The sequence below is a fragment of the Ursus arctos genome, unplaced genomic scaffold (assembly GCF_023065955.2).
Source record: "Ursus arctos isolate Adak ecotype North America unplaced genomic scaffold, UrsArc2.0 scaffold_7, whole genome shotgun sequence".
Taxonomy (NCBI): domain Eukaryota; kingdom Metazoa; phylum Chordata; class Mammalia; order Carnivora; family Ursidae; genus Ursus; species Ursus arctos.
This window is the reverse complement of record NW_026623089.1, coordinates 40066684-40087569: the sequence shown is the minus strand read 5'-3', so window position 1 is coordinate 40087569 and position 20886 is coordinate 40066684. Positions and strand designations below refer to the sequence as shown.

The 20886-nt window shown below is 39.6% G+C and overlaps 1 protein-coding gene and 1 non-coding gene across 3 annotated transcripts; both read right to left on the bottom strand.

Annotated features, from left to right (window-relative positions):
• Positions 1-1134: 1134 nt before the first annotated feature.
• Positions 1135-13452, bottom strand: LOC113243101 (tyrosine-protein phosphatase non-receptor type 20). Of its 2 annotated transcripts, XM_026481521.2 has the most exons (4): positions 13111-13452; positions 9015-9230; positions 2073-2135; positions 1135-1200 (listed from the first exon to the last, which is right to left on the bottom strand). In XM_026481521.2, exons 1-4 carry the CDS (start codon positions 13450-13452, stop codon positions 1135-1137), a joined length of 687 nt encoding a protein of 228 aa, XP_026337306.1. The 2 variants fall into 2 exon arrangements, with proteins under 2 accessions (XP_026337306.1, XP_026337307.1); XM_026481522.1 differs by lacking the exon at positions 9015-9230 and having other exon boundaries at positions 13111-13305.
• Positions 6112-6244, bottom strand: LOC113243193 (small nucleolar RNA SNORA42/SNORA80 family). Its single transcript, XR_003312098.2, has one exon. It is a non-coding gene; the product is annotated as a small nucleolar RNA SNORA42/SNORA80 family (small nucleolar RNA).
• Positions 13453-20886: the final 7434 nt, after the last annotated feature.

The following is a 20886-nucleotide window of genomic DNA, read 5'->3' as shown; positions in this document are numbered from 1 at the left end:
TATAACAAGATGGATGTAATAATGGCCACATCTTTTCAAAAAGAGAATATGGAAGTTTTCATTTTCATAACTACGACTTTGCTTTTCCAAAACCTAGTTCCCAAAGCCAACTTCTAAATGTTATAGCAGAGGTGGGGCAGTAATGGAAAGAAATGATTTAATGGAACTCTGAAGAAAAAAATAACTATCACAGATCTTAGTTTGAGAAATATATCTGGCGTAAGAGATACACAGAATTATGTAATAATGCTTATATCAAAGTTTATTGGTTAGTTAAAGGGCAAAGAGTAAGAGGCAAGTAAAATGTAATATGTGCTTTTAACAAAGCAGACTGAGTAATATGTTAAGTGTTAGGGTGGGATAGGAAAGAACTCAAGCCAGGCAAAAATCTCTTCTTGGACTTTCTATATAAACATCTATTTTAGTTCTGGACCGCTCACCAGTGTGCTCATGTGACGGAGCGGAGGGACTCTGCCCGCCCATGAAATACTTCCCAGACCAACAGGTCCTTGTGCAGCTGCTCTAGAAAGGCCGCTTGTCCTCTGAGGTCCCTGGGCCCCGAGAGTGTGGAACTATAGGAAAATGGAACCCAATTTGTGTGGAAAGTTAATTCACCCTAATTAGTGAACCGAGTTATTCAAATACCAGCTAAAAGTACAGACTCTAGCTAAAAAACACGGGTAAGTATCCATCTTGAAAAGGCCTGTAAGAGCTCATGATGTGATCTTGCATTTACTGGCCCTACGTTCTCCAGAATAAGGTCAGGGCTTTACAACGTGCTGGAAATCTTCGGCTCCCTGTCCAAATGAAATCTTAGTGAATATAGTTTTAGTCCTTCGTTGGGCTCTGTAATCCCGTCAACGAACAGGCTGCAGTTGTTTTATGCAACTTTGGTTTCACTGGAAAACGTGGGAGTGTATTTTGATATTATCTAAGTAAGATTAATGGATAAACACTGTTCACCCCAAACCAAATGATGCCGCCTTCAGGGAGTCGTCAGAAAGAAAGTCAATGATACCCCAAGGAGCACACCGTGCGCGCAAGCAGAGCCCTTCAGCACAGCCGGGCCGCGTCCTGTATGAGGGGACTCCAAGCCGCTTGGTGATCTCAAATGTGAGGCGACAGATGTCTTTCTTAATCTAAAGTCAGAAGCTTCTCAAGAACTTGAAGCACAACTTTATAACAAAAGAAATACTGCTCCTATATACATATATATGAAAACAACAGAATGTTAAGTAGTTGAATACCAATATCCACTTTCAGAAAACATAGCTGTAATTTTCAACCATAAACGAAAGTTCCTAAAAAGAGCAAATGTTTAACAAGGAACTTCTTTAGGAAAATATATTTTTTTAAATACCAGGAAGAAAAATTATCATAATATAGTGCTTCGTCTAGAATTAGCTAACTCGAGGCTTAACTGAACAGAGGGGAAACTGACCCTCCATCTCGATCTCCTTGTATCTCCCTGGATACATCACGTTTAAAAAAAAATTTTTTTTTTTTTTAGATGTAGCCTCAGGTCTCTCAGGCAACCCAAGTTCATATAAAATGCTTCTTATCATTCAACATTGGCCTAAAAACAAATCAACCTAAGGTTTTAGGAGTTGCTGTTTGTTTTCATTATCCATACTCTCTTGATTCCTCCTCCCAATGATTAATAACTAACCTGTAACACCAATGTCATCTTTTCATGACATGCCAATGACTTCGATAATTTAGTGGCAAGTAAATATCCCAAAACTGCTATCCAGAAACCTACGAATAACTTTAAATATGTTAAATAACATGGCATCATGGATGGACAAGGCATGTGTTTGGGCATGGGGAGACTTCAGTTTCCCACCTGGCTCCTCCACATGCTAGATGAATGACCTCACAGGACAGAGTTGATTATTCTGAACGTGAAGTACTTCATCAGTAATATCAGAGGAAAATTAATGTCTACCCTAAACAGTGAGAATTCAATGACATCATGTAGGTAAAAGAGATTTACAAATTGTAACATGCTATACATGTTAGTCTTTATATTCACTATTCTTTTTATTAGAATTTATGTAGTGAGAGCTTACCTTCGTTTGAATCATGCCATAACGCTGTTCTCTCATCTGGGTCACTATATTCTTGATGTTGAACTGCAACAGGATGACAGTGATTTTGTATTATTCACAGAGGGGGAAAACACAAGCCCACAGACTGCCAAATGAGTGCTCCATAAGTCTTTCCAGTGAAAGAGATGTCAAGATTTAACCAGAAAGGTCTCATTTTCAGCTATAAGAAAAGGTACTATTTTTAACCTAGTCTAATGGATAAGGAAGACTTTAGTTTAAAAAGGTTTCCAGGAAAAAGCAGGAAGTAATCATTTATAATAAGAAATGCTCTCCAAAAGAAATAACAACAAATTTGCCCCTGTGTCTAGTTTTTTGATTCCAAAGGGAAAACTTAAAGCAGCACTATAATTCTGGAAAAGTCTGAAGCATAGAATACTTTTTCTGGCCACATGGTAACACAGCTGTTTCTCATCTAAAGAGCCCTCTCAACTCAAATGGAGACCCTGAGCAACAGTTGGCCTAATACCAGAGTCTGCACCTGTGCATGGAGACCAGCCTACCCAGTGTGGTTGCTGGGCTCATGAAGGTCTGCAAGGGGCTGTTGCTATTCCACAATAAGATGGGTCCAAAAACTGGTAGTCCAGTGTTTAGCAACTATTCTGGCAACCTGACAGTGATGCAGCATCTAGGAGCATCACCAGTGGGACAGGATATAGACCAGCTCAGGTGCTGCTGAACTTGCCTGCAGAGTCACAAGTGGTGCAAGCTGAGGACCAGTCATGTTCAGCAAGACCACAACAATACATGAAATTATAAGGCTTGTTAACTATAACCCCAAAATATATGAAAATCAGAGAAAATGTAACCATTCCTTTATATTTATAACTTTTCATTCTTATAATAATATAAAATTTTAATTGAGCCATTAAAAATTTTTTTACTGGAATATAGATATACAGTAAGTTGCAAAAATAAATGTACATGGAGATCCTATGAACTCTCCACCCACTCTCTCCCAATTATGTCATCCTATATAACTAAAGTATAATATCAAAACCCGGAAATTGATATTGGTATGATCCATGGAGCCTATTCAGATTTTGCCAGTTTTTCAGGCAATCATTTGTGAGTTTGTGTGTATGTGTTTGTGTAGTTCTGTGCAATATTATCACATGTGAAGACTTAGGTAACTGCAAGCACAATCAAGATACATAACTGTTCCACCACAAGACTTTCTCATGTTATCCATCGGAACTATTCATCCAACCCAGTTCCTCATCTTTGGCAACCAGTCATCTGTTCTCCATATCGACTGTTTTGTTACCTCAAGATTATATGAATGGAATCACATAATATCTAACCTTTTGAGAGGGACTTTTTTTTTTTCATTCAGCATAATTGCTTTAAGATCTATACAAACTGTATATATCAATAGTTCACTCCTTTTTATTGCTTAATAGTATTGCATGATATGGACATATACTAGTTAGCTGAATCATCAGCTTGTGGAAGGACATCTAGGTTGATTCCAGTTTTTTGGCTATTATGAATAGATCTACTATGAACATTTATATACAGGCTATTGTGTGAATGTAAGTTTTCATTTCTCTGGGACAAACACTCAAGAGTGCTACTGCTGGAGTTATATGGTAAATTTAGCTTGGTTTTGTTTTTCTTTGTTTTAAAGAAATTGTAGGGGCACCTGGGTGGCTCAGTTGGTCAAGCATGTGACTCTTGATTTTGGCTCAGGTCATGATCTCAGGGTCATGAAATCAAGGTCTGTGTTGGGGACTGCACTGAGTGTGGAGCCTGCTTAAGATTCTTTCTCTCCCTCTGCCCCTCCCCCCACCCTGCACTTGTGTTCTCTCTCTAAAGAAAAGAAAAGAGAAAAGAAATTGTAAAACTATTTTTCTAGTATGGGTATACCATTTTACATTTCCACAAGCAACAAATGATTAATCTAGTTTCTTCAACTCTTAATCAGCACTTGGTGGTGTCACTATTTTTTATATTAGTCTTTCTGATAGATATCTAGTGATATTTCATCATAGTTTTAATTTCATTTCCCTAAAAGCTAATGAGGCTGAATATCTTTTCATGTGGTAATTTGTCATCTTTTTATCCTCTTTGGTGAAATGCCTGTTCATATCTTTTGCCTATTTTCTAACTGGGCTGCTTTTTTGTTTTTTGTTCTTCACTACTGAGTTTTGAGGATGCTTTCTATATTCTAAATGTAAGACCTTTGTTGGATATGTGATTTGCAGTTTCTCCAAGTCTGTAGCTTGTCTTCATAGGGTCTTTTACAAAACAAATTATTTTAATTTGCTTTCCCCCTAATATTAGTAATGGCAAGAATGTTCCTCTCACCACATGTATTCAACCCAATACTTAAAGTTCTAGGTAGCTTAATAAGGCCAGAAAAAGAAATAAGAGGCATATGGGTTGGAAAGGAAGAGATAAATCTGTCCCTATTTGTAACTAGAATGACTGTCTACATAGAAAATCCCAAGGAATCTAAAAACAGAACAAAATAGAACCCCCCCAAAAGAACCCTCTTAGAACTAGTAAGTGAGGTCAATAAATTCACAGCATATAACATCAACACACAAAAATTTCTACATACTAACAACGAACATGTGGAAGCTGATAGTAAAAACACAATACCACTCACAATTGCTCCAAAGAAAATGAAATAGGATAAATCTAAAAAAATACATAGAGGATCTGTATGCTGAAAATGACAAACTGCTGATGAAAGAAATTAAAGAAGACCTAAATAAATGGAAAGACATACTACGTTCATGGATTGGAGGATTCAACATAGCAAAGATATCATGATGTTCTCCCCAAATTGATCTAAACATTTAAAGAAATGTAGACATAGACAAGCTAATTCTAAAATTTATGTGGGAAAGCACAGACTCTATAAGAGTTAAAGCAATTTTGAAAAAGAATAAAGGAATCACTCTTCCTGATGTTAAGACTTACTATATAGATACAGGAATCTATAGAGTGGTATTGGCAGAAGGACAGACACACAGATCAATGGAACAGAATACAGAACCAGAAAATGGCCCAAACAAACATGCCCAGTGATTTCTGATGAAGGTGCAAAGCAATTTGGTGGAGGAAGAATAGCTTTTTCAACAAATGGTGCTAGAAAATTAGACATCTATAGGCAAAAAATAAAAATAAAGGAAAAGTAAACCACGATTTAAACCTCATACCTTATACAAAAATTAACTCAAAATGGATTATGGACTTACATGTAAAACATAAAACACAGAACGTTTAGAAAACAATATAGCAAAAATTATTTGGGACCTAGGCTAGGTGAGGAGTTCTTTAACTTTAAACCAAAAGCATGATCCATAAGAGGAAATATTAATGAAATGAAATCTCACCGAATTTAAAAATGGTTACTTCTTTGAGAGCCTGTTTTTTTAATTTATAATTTAAGATTAGGCAATTTATGGAAATGAATTTATTCATTTTATATCTTAATTTAATGATGGCAAAACAAGTTTCACTGGACTGTCTTGTGGAGAAAAACAGAGCTTTCTGAATGTAGCTATAGTGGTTAACCAAATGATGATAATGGAAGTAACTTCAAAGAAATGAAGGCAAAAAGAGTTCATGTTCATTTTACTTGGAACTATGATTCCTTATGTATTTAATCTTATAGCCATTATTGATTGTGAATTGCTAAAAACATACCTGTTTTAATTGCAAAGATATACAGGCTAACAAAGCAACGGAACTATTAAAATTTACTTGTCATTTACCAAAAAAAAAAAAAAAGTACGAAGACAAAAGAATTATTTAAAAGAAAATTAAATTTAAAAAACAGAAGCTGATGTTCATTATTTTTCACATGTAACATTAATGTTCTGCAGACTTAGAAAATAGCACTTGGAATTGCTAAGACTAAAAACCCATATACAATTACCAGGACAATGTTGAAAGACTACTGAAGATGTTTTGGAAATTTTGGGTAAATATGTGGCAAAAAGGACAGTTAAAGTACCATTTTCTTTTCTTTTCTCCCCCCCCACCCCCACACTGTACAGCCCCCTTCAGTGCTCACAGCCCACCTGTGAGGAGGCTGGGCAATGGTTCAGGGCTGCACGCTCCTCTGGCAGGTACACTAGGAGAAGCCCACAGAAAGTACCATTCTCTAAAGACATGACAACTTGACAAATTCAGGGACTGGTCAATGATATGAAGTGGTACCATCTTATGAATCAACGCATTCACCACTGCAACTGAATGAATACGGAGATATTGATTAACAGTGACTCTTTCAGCATGTGTGTTATTTGAACATGATGTGCCAAGAAGGAGGAATTCTTCCTTTTTTCTGTTTGATTACTGACAAACAACTAGCTCTCAACTGTGCAGAAATGCAAAGTATTACATTGTCACCAAATGTAATTTGGGGCTTGAGCTTTGTGTAGGATTATGTTTTGGTAGCAGAGCCGCAAGGACAAGAAAGCCATCTGAGGTATTACACAGATCAAGGAATTTGTGCCTGAAGATAAATCACACTGCTTCATCAAGAGAGTCTTACTACAAAGAACAAAAACAAAAACAAACAAAAAAACCAAAATCCTGCCAGGTAAACTCGATAGTGTGCATAGTGGTGTAGTAAGAATTTTTAATTATGTAAAGGCTAATGTGCTAAATTCTGGATTATTCACTTCATTATGTGGTAATATGATAACTGATAATGAACAACTCTTCTTGAGCACTAAAGACTGTTAGAGGAGAAAGGTTGATAAAGAAAGTTTCAACTACAGAGCAATCTCAGTGTTTCTGCAAGATAAGAGCCAGTTTGCTCCCAACATTTTATGGATTTTTAAGCAGGAGTGATTAAAAATGAAAATGGCTATAAAAATAACAATTAAAAAATAAATGGTTACATATTCTCAGCTTTTCATATCCTTTAGAGTTATAATTGATCAAGGAATCTTACAACGTTGCAGGTTACCACCGTCCAGCCTCACATGCATGTACAACTCCCCATGTGAGTTCCACAACACACAAACGGGTCTACACCCTGCTCACTAAGACCAATCCACTCACTGGTCATGCTCTTGGATGTCATGGCAATACAGCAAACTGCTTTGGAAGTTTCTAAATGCTTACTCTCAATTTCTAGGAACTTCTCTTATGGTAGATGACAGACATCCACAGATTGGGGCTGATCTAAGACCACACTGAGTAGCTCTGGTGGACAAAATTTCTGAAAAGAGTAGAAAGGGGCATCAGTAAGAACATTTGACAGTTCAAGGTTCTGTGGAAAGCCAATAAGGAAATAATGGATGTGTTTTCTATTTTTTTAATTACTCTCTCAAATCTAAGCATCCTTAATTGCAAAATCACTATTTTATGTACCACTAAGAAAAACACCGTCAATTAAACCTGACTCATTATAAAATACGTTCCAAGTTTAAAGAAGGTATAATGTGGGAGAAAACAGTGCTCCTTAGGATCATGAAGTATAATACTTACAGTTTTCACAGTTTCCACAAAGAAAACAAAATAAGGACAAACAAAAATCAATTATTTAAGAAATTTGGATGGGGAATATATAAAAAAATTATACTAACAAATTTCTGCTAAAAGGATCAAACAAGATTAGTTATGGTAATGGGTAATATGAGACTTCTTACATTTTCAGCATTTTTCAGCACATTGGTCTTTTGGGGGGAGTCGGGGGGACTCTCCAGTTTATATTCCTTCTCTGAGTTTGCTTTGGAAAACCATTCCTCTCTCACTCTCAGCCTTATGGCCTGGAGTAGTCCAGACTGGCCTAAATAGACCAGCATCTCCCACAGTGATTAGTTCAGTGAAGGGGCTACAGCTCAGAAGCAGTTGAAATGTTGGGAGATACTGCTCAAGTTTCTGACAAAAAGAAATTTCCTCTGTCCTCCAAGGAGTTTCAGGGAGAGGTCATTTTCCCACCCTCCCATATAATATGGCCTGAGGATGGTGAGTTCTGGAACCAAAACAGCTATTCTGCTGCCACGGGAGAGAGCCTCCCACTGTTCGGGTTTAACTAGGGAAGGCCAGAGAGCAGAGATTTATTTGTGATGATAATCTAACTGCAGAACCTGCCTGGCCGGGCAAATGCCTGGTCGCCTGCTTTCTCATGCCAGAGGTGTGGTTTTTTGCATTCCTTGTGGTCATAGTGGTAAGAGCCCCGTCTTGTGCCTGCTAATAAACAGATGTCTTCCCCTTTGCACTTCCGCAGAGCAGGAGGAAAAACAGTTCAGTGAGTCAGCCTTTCTGGCCACAAATCTCAGGTCACGTTCCCTAAGCAGTCTAATCAACAATAAAGGTAATAGTATAATTAATATGTGTCTAATTCTTGGGTCTATCTCTCAGCTGTTTCCAAATTTAGAAGGAAAGCAAAGAATTGTTAATGACAGACTCAAACCCAACAATATTATTATCCTTATTTTACACAAGAGAAAACTGGGTTTTGGAGACCATGAGCAATGCACACAAAGTCACCAAAATCTAAAGTATGAAGGAAAACTTGCGGTCCAAGCTAGGGACCTCTCATTAAAACTCTAAAGTCTACATTTTTTCCAACATGCTCATGTGCATGCATTTCTGTTCATTAAAAATAGCCATCCTTCATCAACACACTTTAATAAGATTTAAAAACCTATATGTGTGGGTGGAGGGGAGGAAAGGGACATGAAGTTGCATCCACTGTGCATCTACTGTGTTCCCAACACTGTGCCACGTCCTTCGTGTGCATTCTGTCCTGTAATCATCACGGCCACCTCCAGGAACCTACAGCACTGAATTTAGAAGCAGGTCCCCAAAGTTCACAGGCTTTCTCTTTACTGAGTTCTCCTGGAGGCCAAATCTCAGTCTCCAGGTACTAGAAGGCTGTTACAAGTAGTGTTTACTAACAGCATCAGTTATCTGTTGAATTCACACACTTACTGGAAAGTTCTTTTCAATGGCACAGAACACAACATCCACACATAGGAACACCCCCGTCCGGCCCACGCCAGCACTGCAGTGAACAAGGATAGGTCCTGTAAGATGGCTCTTCCTCACATAACGCACGTACTTTATGAAGCCATCTACCGAGGCAGGAGTGCCATGGTCTGGCCAGCTGGTGAACTGCAAGTGTTTTACAATGTGACTACTGCCTGTCTGTGGAGAGAGAAGGGGAGGGAGAGAAGGGGAGAAAGAGGGGGAGGGAGGAGGAAGGAGGGGACGAGAACTTCTTATATTAAAGACCTCAATTCAAATTCTAATATACTACTACTACTACTACTAATAATAATAATAACAATGGCTCCATGGTCATACAATAATGAAAATCACAATACGAAAGGAAGTATGATTTCAGCACTCGCAAAGTAGCAGGTACTATGCTAGAGACTTCACATGCATTCTTTCATTTAATCCTCGTGTCAACTGTGGGAGGTAGGTACTGTTTTATCCCCATCCTACAGATGAAAAAGTAAGGATTAGGGTGACTGGGAGATGCACGCTAGGTTCAAAGGCTCACATGTTTAGAGCTGGGACTATAATGTAGGCCTCCTGAATTCAAATCTACCATCTTTCTTCTGGACCATGGTACTGCAGAAAAACTAAGAACCCAAAAATCTCAGAGTGAAAGATGGCCTAACACGTTAAGAAAAGCATTCTATCTTAGTTTAAATATTATGATACAAAATTTAATTAAAACAGGTAGGTGCTGCCAAGTTGCTCGACCAGCAGGGCCCCTACCTCTTCTGGTGATGAGGACAGGGTAGTGATGACCAAGTGAGTGGACTGTGCCCCCACTCCTGTGCTGAGCCCCCTGGAAATACAGTCATGAACCCTTCCTCAGAGTTGACAGATAAAGCACTTTGAGTTTACCCATCGTCCCTTCCAAAGCGGGAGCGTTTCCCAGTGTGGAGCCCTCATTTTACTTCACTGGGATCCCTTGTGGGAAAACTCAGGATGGGCTTCTTACTCCTCCCCCCCTAATGCACCCATTTTTCCTAAGTTTCAAACAGAAATAAGTTTTCCCAAGTTCTGAATAGAAAATTCTGTTTGAATCACTGGTACATGAGATTGAATGATGCCAACAACCCTTGCAAAGCTTGTGAAGGCACAAAGTTGAGGACGCTCTAACCCTACCACATATTTCGGGGCTTCAATCTCTCCTGCTACTGGTGACCACTAAGAATCTGCACAAAGGTGGACCTCACCACTTTCCTGACCTAATACTACTCAGACAGGAATCCTGATGCAGATTCTTCAAACATGAACCCCATGGTTCTAAAGCTTGTGGGCCTCAGCCCAAAGGCCACCAACCCCTTGCCAAGGCTCCACAGCATTTGAGTCCTTGCAAACAGATCATTCCTCTGTACCTCCCACCTGCCTATACTCTCCAAGCAGGCTGTCTTTCTTCTGCCATAACATATGCCTCACAAGTCAGTTACAACTTCCTTTCCCTCTAGACCCTCAAGAGCTGAGACTGTATCTCTAGCACCTGCCACAACACCTGGTTAATATAGGAGGGAATCAACAAGTTATTAGGGGAGTGAGGGCTGAGGCGAGTCCCCAGATGCACAACCAAGCACAAGGCCTAGCACACAGCCAGCAAGTGTCGGTCATCGTTCTTGGCCTCCCTGGTCACCACCTATGGGCTGATCCTCCTCATACTTTTCAATTCTATCTTTCCCTCCCACCCTACTCCTTTATCTCATCAACTTCTCCCTTTGCACGCAGGTGCCCCATCCCATAGTAAACTCTTTGAAACCCCTATCATTTCCCTAAAAGCTTCTTCCATTTCCTTCCTTGCCTCCCATAGCACTGCACTCTCTGAAGCAATCCCCCACCCCAATGGTGGCCACCTACTCTCCCGTTCTCCAGGTTCCACAGGGCATAGAAATTAGGTTGCGTACTCCTTGCTGCCCACTCCTGTTTCCAATCCATTTCTTCTTGTGTAAAAAACCTCCTCCCTTTTGAGTTTCATATCTTGTAGCTTCATACCTTCATCCTCTCATTGTTATTACCCAGTGGCTTTAGCCTCCAGTTAATCTGCCACATTCACTGAAGACCTTGACCTTCCCTCTCCCACAGACTCTGACATCATCCAGGGCAAACCTGGCATCTCAACAGCCCAACGGACACTCTAGCCTCACAGCATTTGTATTTCTCTCTTGCAGAGGAGACTACTCGTTCCTTCTAGTCCTCCCAGTGATGGTCACTCCTTGAACTTATCATTACCTATAATGTCCAGTATCAAAAATCTTCCAATTCTTAAACTCCAACATCACGTTGTGACCAGAAGCTCATATGCTACCACCTCATTTGTGCCTTACTTCTACTCCAACAACAATGTGACCAAATGGAGCTCCTCTGTCTGATTATGCCCTCCACTTACTCCTACTTGACCGCCTCCTGGTTCCATTTGTCCCTCTAAATTTAGACTTCATGGCTGATTATCTGAATCATTTTCTTACCAAACTGTTAACGCCTTTCATCCTTTGAATTTTACCACACATACGGGACAACATCCCACACAGGGTCAATCCCATAACCTGTGTTCAGGAATCCCACAGTCAGGCTGCTGGAAAAAAAATAATCGTGTAGGTACATATTTTATTGCTATTGAAAATTTATGGGTTCCAACTTCAGCACTTCCAGCAGCCCTTTTCCTAGTTATTGTTTGGACTCCAATCAACTTCTTTGGTGATGACTCATCACTCTTGTCAGGCTTCCTGTTTAACTCCCATCCCCTTCATTCCTGTTGAATACATGTAACGCCTACTTGCTAATCAAATCCACTTAGAGCAATGTAACTCATCACTTTCTCCTATAAACCATTCCTTTCCTATTTTTTTTGAATCTATTAAAGCAAGAAATCTATGAGTTATTCTAGATCAACACTTCCCAAAAGAACTTTCTACAATGATGCAAACGTTCTACATCTGTGCTGCCCAATATGATAGCCACTAGTGACATCTAACTAAATACTAGAAATGTTGCTACTGCAAGTGAGACACTGAATTTGTTGTTTCATAAAGTTTAAATAATTTAAATTTAAGCTTAAATAGCCACATGTAGCTATTGTATTGGATAGCTTAATTTTGACCACTCCTTCTGATCACTTGTAAGTCACAAGTCATTAAAAAAAGTCACAAGCCATAAGTTACATATAAGTCTGCCAATTTTATATGAAAAAACACCAAAGTCTCTGCTTTTCTTCTCAATGCCAACTGCCCTGGTTGATCATGGCACCTGCTTACTGAAATTCTTCAATGTCTCCCAATTATCTTCATAATGAAGTTTGTGCTCCTTAGCCATCATCCAAGATATTTGGATGTTATAATAACATATTTCATGTTATGACTAGTCGCTGCTTACTTTCTACAGCCTCATCTCACCTCTCACTATTCCCTGGCATTAAACTTTTACATTCCGGAAACACTTAACTACCAACAATTCTTTATACATACCCCATGCTATTTTAGATCTTGATTACCTACCTTTTCTTTCCATCTTTCTCATTTGGGTAGTTCTCAATCCAGGTGTTCCCTCCTCCAGCAAATCTTCCCCCAAACCCTACGTGAAGCTACGTACTTCCCTTCCAGGCCCTCAAAGCATCCCACACTACCATGAAGCACAGTAACTGGAAGTATCAGTAAGCATACCCAAATCTCCAGTACTCGGTAAAGTGGTGATAGTATCTGGCACAGTGGTTAGTAATATACCTTAGAGACTCAATACATCTCTGTCACACTCAGCAGAAGCAGCCAAACGGCATCCCAGGATTATACTCTTGCTCCCTGCCCCACCTCCCCTGTTTAGGTTTTTCATCTCTCCAGTCAGAGTTTGGTTAAGCAGAAGCAGACACGGTGGTGTCTTAGTTTCTGGTACGAGGGAGAATTAAAAACTGGTACTAGGGAGAATTAAAAATAAGTTACTCAAAAAAGTATCCCAAGTCTATAACATATCTTAATCCTAACTTCTCATCCTGACATGTGGCTTATCTAATCAAATATATATCTCATACTGATTTTTTAAAACTTACAGACTTCTTCACAACTTGAAATATTCGGATGATGAAATATTGAAGTATCTGCAAGTTCTCCAGGAAGATACGACAGTTTTTCAATTCCAAAGGCTTCTTCACAGAAATGGGCCAGTAATGGTGGCATTTGATAATTCCACTTTCTATCTCTCTGGTTATCATGACAATAACATTAGAGTTATTCTCTAAAACCATTTGCCAAAAGTCATCTATGGTACCTGGCAGTGGTCCTTGAGAAGCAATATAAAAATACTCTTCTCCAGAATTGACTATTCTAATATAGCTAGCATTGATGTAGTCTTTGTTTTCTCCAAGAGGAACACGTGTTGAATCATCTATCATAAAAACAGAAATATCTGGTAGATAAAGGAAAAGTAGGAGATACAATACACCCTGGATTCATGAATGTATTTCACACTGATAAACTGGTAAATCCATTTCTCTCTTTGACCACGAGAGAAGATGGCACAGGAGGAGTTATATGAGTCCATGAATTTAAATTCTTCCCTCCCCCAAACCTATTGGCATGACCTATAAAATACACAATGAGGAGTGTTTTTTGTTTTCATCTGTTTCTACTAAACAGAGAAGGATGCCATCAGTGTCCAGACACTTTGGGAGATTTCTGTTAGATATGGCACAGGTAGGATGAGGCCAAAGGAGTTACCTACTAGTCTGCAACTGAACACAGCAAAGGAGAAGCCCTCTGAGGGAGTAAGTGAATGCCATTCTCCTACAAATCCAGAGAACCTGCAAGTCCAGAGCAGTAAGGGCCAGAATAAAAAAAAAATTGACTGTGTTAGTTGATCAGTTACAAACCCAAGGATTAATGGAATTCTACCAATGCCCCAAATACATGGCAGCCGACTTCTATGTCCACCCTCAGCGTTCACTGGGTGAAGCAGCATGCTAATTAAAGCAAAGATATTGTGGCAAAATGATGCTATGAAGGGATTCGATCCAAGTAACATGGAACTCACCTAACATGGACTCCTGCAACAAATATGAAAGAGGAAGCCCAACTTGGCCTACTCATAAATTTCACTGGCCCCGGAGCTCTTTCTTCATTTTACATAAACAGCTGGACCTCTGGCTTGACCACTGCTCCCACATGGATAACAATAAATGCCCTCAGCAGACGATGGACCCTCCCTGCCATGCACTGGTCCCACCAATAGCCCCTCCCTCCTACTCAAGAGTCCTGTAGACTACTTATCTGACCAATAGGGTATGACCAAGATAACTCAACAGGGCCTTACACAGTTTCTGACAGAACCCTTCTCAGATTCCAACACAGCAAACATAAACTTCCCCTTACAAATACAAATAAATTGGAAAAACAATCACTAGATACATAAAGATAGCCAGTTCATCACAAAAGGAGACAATTAAAAAAAATCATAGCAAATGTTTTCCTTTCTATAAGAGGGAAGAATACTTTAAAAACTCCTATTTTTAATTAAAATGAAACCAGAAAGAAGATTATTATTTAAAAGAACAACATACATCTATGGTAACGGACATGTTATATTATCAAATTACAAAGGAGGTAACAAAAGCATTATAGTGAGATCTTTCATCATGTATGTACATATATATATATATATATGCATATATACAAATATATCATATAAATAATAATAATAAACTTGGCAAGTATTCACCAAAATGTTAGTAGTGGCTATTTTATTATCTAAATTTTTATAGTGAACATATACTACTTTATAGTAGAAAAGCATTTTTTTATTTTTAAAAGGGAGATTAAATGTGTGAAAATTAAATAATCTACAATAATAAAAGCTTGCTTTCAAATAAAAACCACAATTAGTCAATTACAACCTCTGAAGTGAGAAGTGAACGGAAAAACAAACATCAGTGATTTAGAAAACTGGCTTAAGGAATTTTCCCAGAGCTCAGGAAAAAAGATGAAAAACATGATATAGTATTAAAATGTTAAAGGGTACAGAGCATGTAAAAAATACATAAAGGGAATTTCAGAAGCAAATTATGGAATACACAGCAGGAAAGAAATAACTCAAGTGATCACAGGAGAAATGTTCCCCCAAGAGAAGAGACAATTGTAGAATTTAGTGCAAACATCCACACCAGGTCCAGGCAACATGTATGTACTCTGCATACATCACCTCATCTGAACATCAAAACAATCCTTTGAATGAAGTACATTATCCATTCTTTTCAGACGAGAAGCCTTTACTCAAAGAGGCTAAGTAATTTGTTCCGTATTATGCAGCAATTCTTCTAAACTCCACTGTCCACAAATAGGTCCATGATCTGCTGCCCCTCAAGGAAGACTCAAGTTTGCAGATGGAAAGACCACATCAAAGAAAGACAAAATTACTGAAGACAGCCACTAAGACCTCAAGACTAGCAGAGCATAAGGAAGGAGAGCACAGGAAGCAAAACTTTGCTACTGGATCACTAGAGGTCTCAGTGCGTTGTACTACTTCCATTTCCAGTCCTCGATTCCTGAATCCTGGCTATGGCAGAAATAGCAATGTAGGGGCGCCTGCGTGGCACAGCGGTTAAGCGTCTGCCTTCGGCTCAGGGCGTGATCCCGGCGTTATGGGATCGAGCCCCACATCAGGCTCCTCCACTATGAGCCTGCTTCTTCCTCTCCCACTCCCCCTGCTTGTGTTCCCTCTCTTGCTGGCTATCTCTATCTCTGTCGAATAAATAAATAAAATCTTAAAAAAAAAAAAAAAGAAATAGCAATGTATACTGGATGCTAATCTGGAGCATATACAACCTCCAAGAGAACATTGCCCCAGCCCCTTGAGGTACGACCACCTAGCTGGCACTGCAACCGAGTCTTCAAAAAGCTATTTCACTGCTCTATCAAGCCAGCTGCTTCAAAAGGATGAGGACTATGTTAAGACCAGTGAACTCCATGAGCATGAGCCCACTGCCACAGATCATTTGCCTTCAGGTAAGCTCCTTGAACAGAAGCAAAGTTGTGTGGACTACCATGATGTTAGGTAAGGCATTTTGTGGGTTCATGGATGGTAAATTTGGCAGAAGTACTGCATGCAGGGAAGGGAAATCCATATAGTGTCTATTCTGTAAGAAAAGCACTGAAAAACAGCACTGTTCCCTCTACAATAGAAGTAGCTCAATGTAGTCAACCTGTCATCAGGTATCGGCTGAACAGCCTGGGAAGCGGTGCCATGTTGGGGCCTCAGTATTGAGATCTGCAGTGGGCAAACTGGACATTCAGCAGTGACTATAACAAGGTCAGCTTTGGTGACAAGAAGTTCATGTTGCTGAGCCTATTTATTCATAACTTCTATTCCCACCAGCATGTCCACTTTGTTCAAGAATCCATTGGGTAATGACAGGATTGGCTAGGAAAGAGACTGGTATGCACAGAATGGGTCATAGCCACCTGATTATTAAAATCCTCTCTTTCAGTCACCTTTCAATGAACATTCCCATATGACACAAATATGTTCATGTTTTTTGCCCATTCAGAGAGGTCTTTCCACACACTTCCTCCTCAGACCTCCTTGTAACTAACTTTCCAATCATGTTCCTTCCAAGTCCCTAACCATCCAGTGAAGCCACTGGCCACAGATCCAGAACTGGTACAGATTTGTACCGCTGGCCATTGTTCCTTCTAAGCAAAATGGACAGCCAAGTATACTGCTAAAAGTTCTACCAACTAGGAAGATTTCCCTTCATCACTGTCCATCAAGGACGTCCCCTCCAAAAAGGCTGTGATGTTGCTGCTGTCTACTTCCAGATGGTGCCTGCATATGGTGCAGAACCCTCAGTAAACCACGTCCTCGTTTTCTCTTCCTTGGTCAACTAATTATAGGGAACTCCTCATGAGGCCACAGATGCAGGCTGGAAAAGAGAAGGTAATGTAGCAGGAAAGAGGACCATGGGCATTTTGTCTCCTTCATCTAACTTACTTGTGCCTTCAAGCCCCCCTGTATATACCACTTCCGTTTGATGATGGAATGCTGCTGTGCACGCTCTACTTTCTGGGTTGATGGCCTGTGGTTAAGTGTCCAGTCTCTACTAATAGCCCATAGCAGGGCAAAAACTGTTCTTAAAACAAGAGTAGTTATACACAGAGATTGGCAGAACTTTGTTCTAATAGCCCATGGCATGAGCTAAGATTCACCTATAGGGGCCTGTCACAGGCTCCAAACAGTATCCCTAGCTGCCGCTGCCACTGCCACTGCACCTACTGGATCGTATGGTCCAAGTGGCAGAGCGACTTGCACAGCAGCCTGGACTTGTTATAGAGCTTTCTCTTATTCTCGGTCTCACTCAAAACTAGTCTTAGTAATATGAGCCTGGGTAGCACACCAAAATGAGGAATATGTTGTCTCCAAAGTCCAAAGAGGTCAGTAGGCATAGTACCTCTTTGGGCTATAGGAGGGCCAGATACAACATCTTATCCTCCTTAGACGGGATTATTGTGGCATTCCCTACACCACTGGACCTCTAGAAATTTCAGTGAGGTAGAATTTTCGTTGGACTCATTTTTCCCCACTGTGACTCACAAATGTCTTATGGATAAGTCTGGAGTAGTTAATTGCTACTTCTTATTCCCTAGATTCAATCAGCAAAATGTCATCAATATAATGGACCAGTGTGATGTCTTAAGTAAGGGAAAGGTAATCAAGATTCCTGGGAACTATAACATATAGGGCTGGAGAAAGGATCTGTTCCTGAGATAGGGCAGTGGAGGTGTATTGCTGGCCTTGCCAGCTGAAAGCGAACTGCTTCTGGTGGTCTTTACTATGAGATATGGAGAAAAAGCCCCTGCCGGATCAATAGGTATACACTAGATACGAGGGAATGTGTTAATTTTCTAAACGAAATTACATCTGGTACAACAGATGCAGCTGGAGTCACCACCTGTTTATGTTTATAACAATCTGTCATTCTCCAAGATCCACTTGTTTTTTTCACAGGTGAAATAAGTGAGATGAATGGGGACGTGATGGGAATCACCGCCCTTGCACCTTTTAAATTCTTGATGGTGGCACTAATCTCTCTGCCTCAGGAATGTAGTATTGCTTTTACTTTACTATTTTCCCAGATAGAAGCAGATCTACAGGCTTCCACTTGGCCTTTACCAAGTGGAGCCATAACTGGCCTCACTGCACAGGTCAGAGAACCAGTGTAGGGATTCTGCCAGTTGCTGAACAAGTCTATTCCAATTATGTATTCCAGAACTGTAGAAATAACCACAGTGGTTCAAAATCCATTGGACCCACTATGAACTGGACCCAAGCTAAAACTCCATTGCTTATCTGACTTCCATAAGCACCACTCTTACTGGTGGGCCAGGGTGACACTTCTGGTCTCCCGGAATTAGTGTCAGATTAGTGCCAGTGTCAATAAGTACTGGCAAAGAAGACTCTTCAGCGTTTAGGGGTTTGATGTGCCCATCTTCACCAGGATCTTCCCATATGTTTCCATTCTAATTTTCAGAATCTCGTTCCTTCTCAATCAATGACCTCCCTTTAAAAGTAAATACCTTGCAAGGTGGGGAATTTGATTTGCATAGTAAGTCAGCCATTTACAGGATGAGACTCTGGGTTTGATTTCAGCAGTCTCAGCTCCATGGCTATAGGAGATAAGGTTTCTTTCAGGGAAAACATGAAAATTTGTAGGCAATTTATGTGGTGCTTGGGCTAGAAATTCAAATCCCTGAGATCATTCTTTTTTTTCCCTACTTTGCCCAGCATAATTAGAAGCAACGAGCTAATCTCATTACGATTGTTAGTTTGACAAAAACGTTGTAAGGTATGGAATACACAGTCATCCAGACCTTACTTCTTTTTTTTTTTTTCAAGATTTTTATTTATTTGTCAGAGAGAGAGAGAGAGCACAAGCAGGTCCCAAGGTGGGACTCAATCCCAGGACCCTGGGAAAATGACCTGAGCCAAATGCAGACGCTTAACCAACCGAGGCACTCAGGCGTCCCAAGTCCAGACCCTGCTTCTTATAAGGATTTGAAAAGGAATACCCAGTGATGGGATCTTGGGGTCATGGGATGAGCCCCACTTGGGCTCTGGCTCTGTGGGGAGTCTGCTGGAGGTTCTCTCTCTTCCTCTGCCTCTGGCCCTCCCCCTGCTTTCTCTCTCTCTCAAATAAATAAATCTTAAAAAAAAAAAAAAAAGAAACAAACATACAGTGACCTCACCCAATGTATGGAGTATGGATGCTTGTTAAATCTCTCCCTTAGAGAGCTGTATTTTTCCAGCTATCTATATATTATAATGGTAAACTATACAAAATATTAAAAGTGTGATATATCCTCGGCACTCACTCATAAGCCATTTTTAAGTGTATAGAGGTGTAATTTTTATACATGCACATCTATGAAACCAATACTAGAAGAGAGGTAATAGAACATCTCCATCACTGCTAAAATGTTCTCATGCTCTTTGGTAATCTATCCTGCTTACTCCACTCCTGCTGTCGAGGCAACCTCTGATAAACTTTATGAATTTGAATTTTCTAGAATTTTACGTAAATGGAGTAATACAGTGTATTCGTCTGCTCAGATTGCCATAATAAAATACCACAGACTGGAGAGCTTAAACAACAGACATTTATCTTCATGGTTCTGGAGGCTAGAAGTCCAAGATCCAGGCATCAGCAGGGTTGGTTTCTTGTAAGGCCCTCCCTTGGCTTGAACAGGCCTGCCTTTTGTCGTGACCTTATGTGGCCTCACATTCCTCTGTGTCCATACATCCCTGGTGTCTTTTGAGTGTCCTAACTCCTCTTCTTACAAGAATACCAGTCAGATTGGATTAGGGAACAACTGAAGGGCCTCATTTTGTTTTAATTACCTCCTTAAAGGCCTATTGCCGAGAACAGTCACATTCAGAGGTACTGGGTATTGGTGTTAATCTTTAACATATGAATTTCGAGGGAACACAATTCAGTATATAATGTATGGTATATACTCTTTTGATTGGCTTTTTTCACTCCACATTATTATTTTGAGATTCATCCATGTTGCTGCCTATCTCATTAGTTTACTATTTTTTAGAGCTGAGTGGTACCTGCTGAATGGGCGTACCAAATTTGTTTATCTACTCTCCTATTGATGGATATTGGGTTGTTTTCAGGTTTTTGTTTTTGCAAATAAAAATGATATGAACATTCATATACATGTCTATATGCAGATACATGCTTCAGTTTCTCTGAGGTAAATACACAGGAGTGGAAATGCCAACTCACGTGGTAGATATATGCTTAATATTATAAGATACTGTTAAGCCCTCTTCCCTTGTAGCAGGTATGAAATGTATTTTATTATAGTTTTGTGTTTTCCTCATGATTAATGATATTCAGCATCTTTTCACATATTTGTCATCCATGTATCTTCTTTGAAGAGGTCACTCAAGTCTTTTGCTCACTTATTGTTAGGTTATTTGTCCTCATATTGAGTTGTAGAAATCCTTTATCTATTCTAAATACAAGTCCTTTGTCAGATAAAGTCCTTTGTTTTGAATGTATTTTTCTCCCAGTCTGTTGCTTGCCTTTTCATTTTCCTAAGAGTGTATTTTAAAGGGCAATATACATTTTTTTTAACCAAAGAAGTCTAATTTTTTTCTTTTATAGTTTGGGGTTTTTGTGTCCTATTAAGAAAAACTCTTCCAAACTCAAGGACACTATACATTTTTCTCAAGTATTCTTCAGAAGTTTTATGACCTTAACTCAAATTAGGCCTATGATCTATTTTGAGTTAATTTTTATATAAGCTGTGAGGTAAAGGTATAGCTC

Coding starts and splice junctions, on each gene's coding strand:
- LOC113243101 (XM_026481521.2), bottom strand. CDS start 13,452: ATGATAGATGATTCAACACGTGTTCCTCTTGGAGAAAACAAAGACTAC. Junction 9,231..13,110: donor TTCAAGTTGTGAAGAAGTCT/GTAAGTTTTAAA, acceptor CTCTCTCCACAG/ACAGGCAGTAGTCACATTGT. Junction 2,136..9,014: donor CCATTGAAAAGAACTTTCCA/GTAAGTGTGTGA, acceptor ATCCTGTTGCAG/TTCAACATCAAGAATATAGT.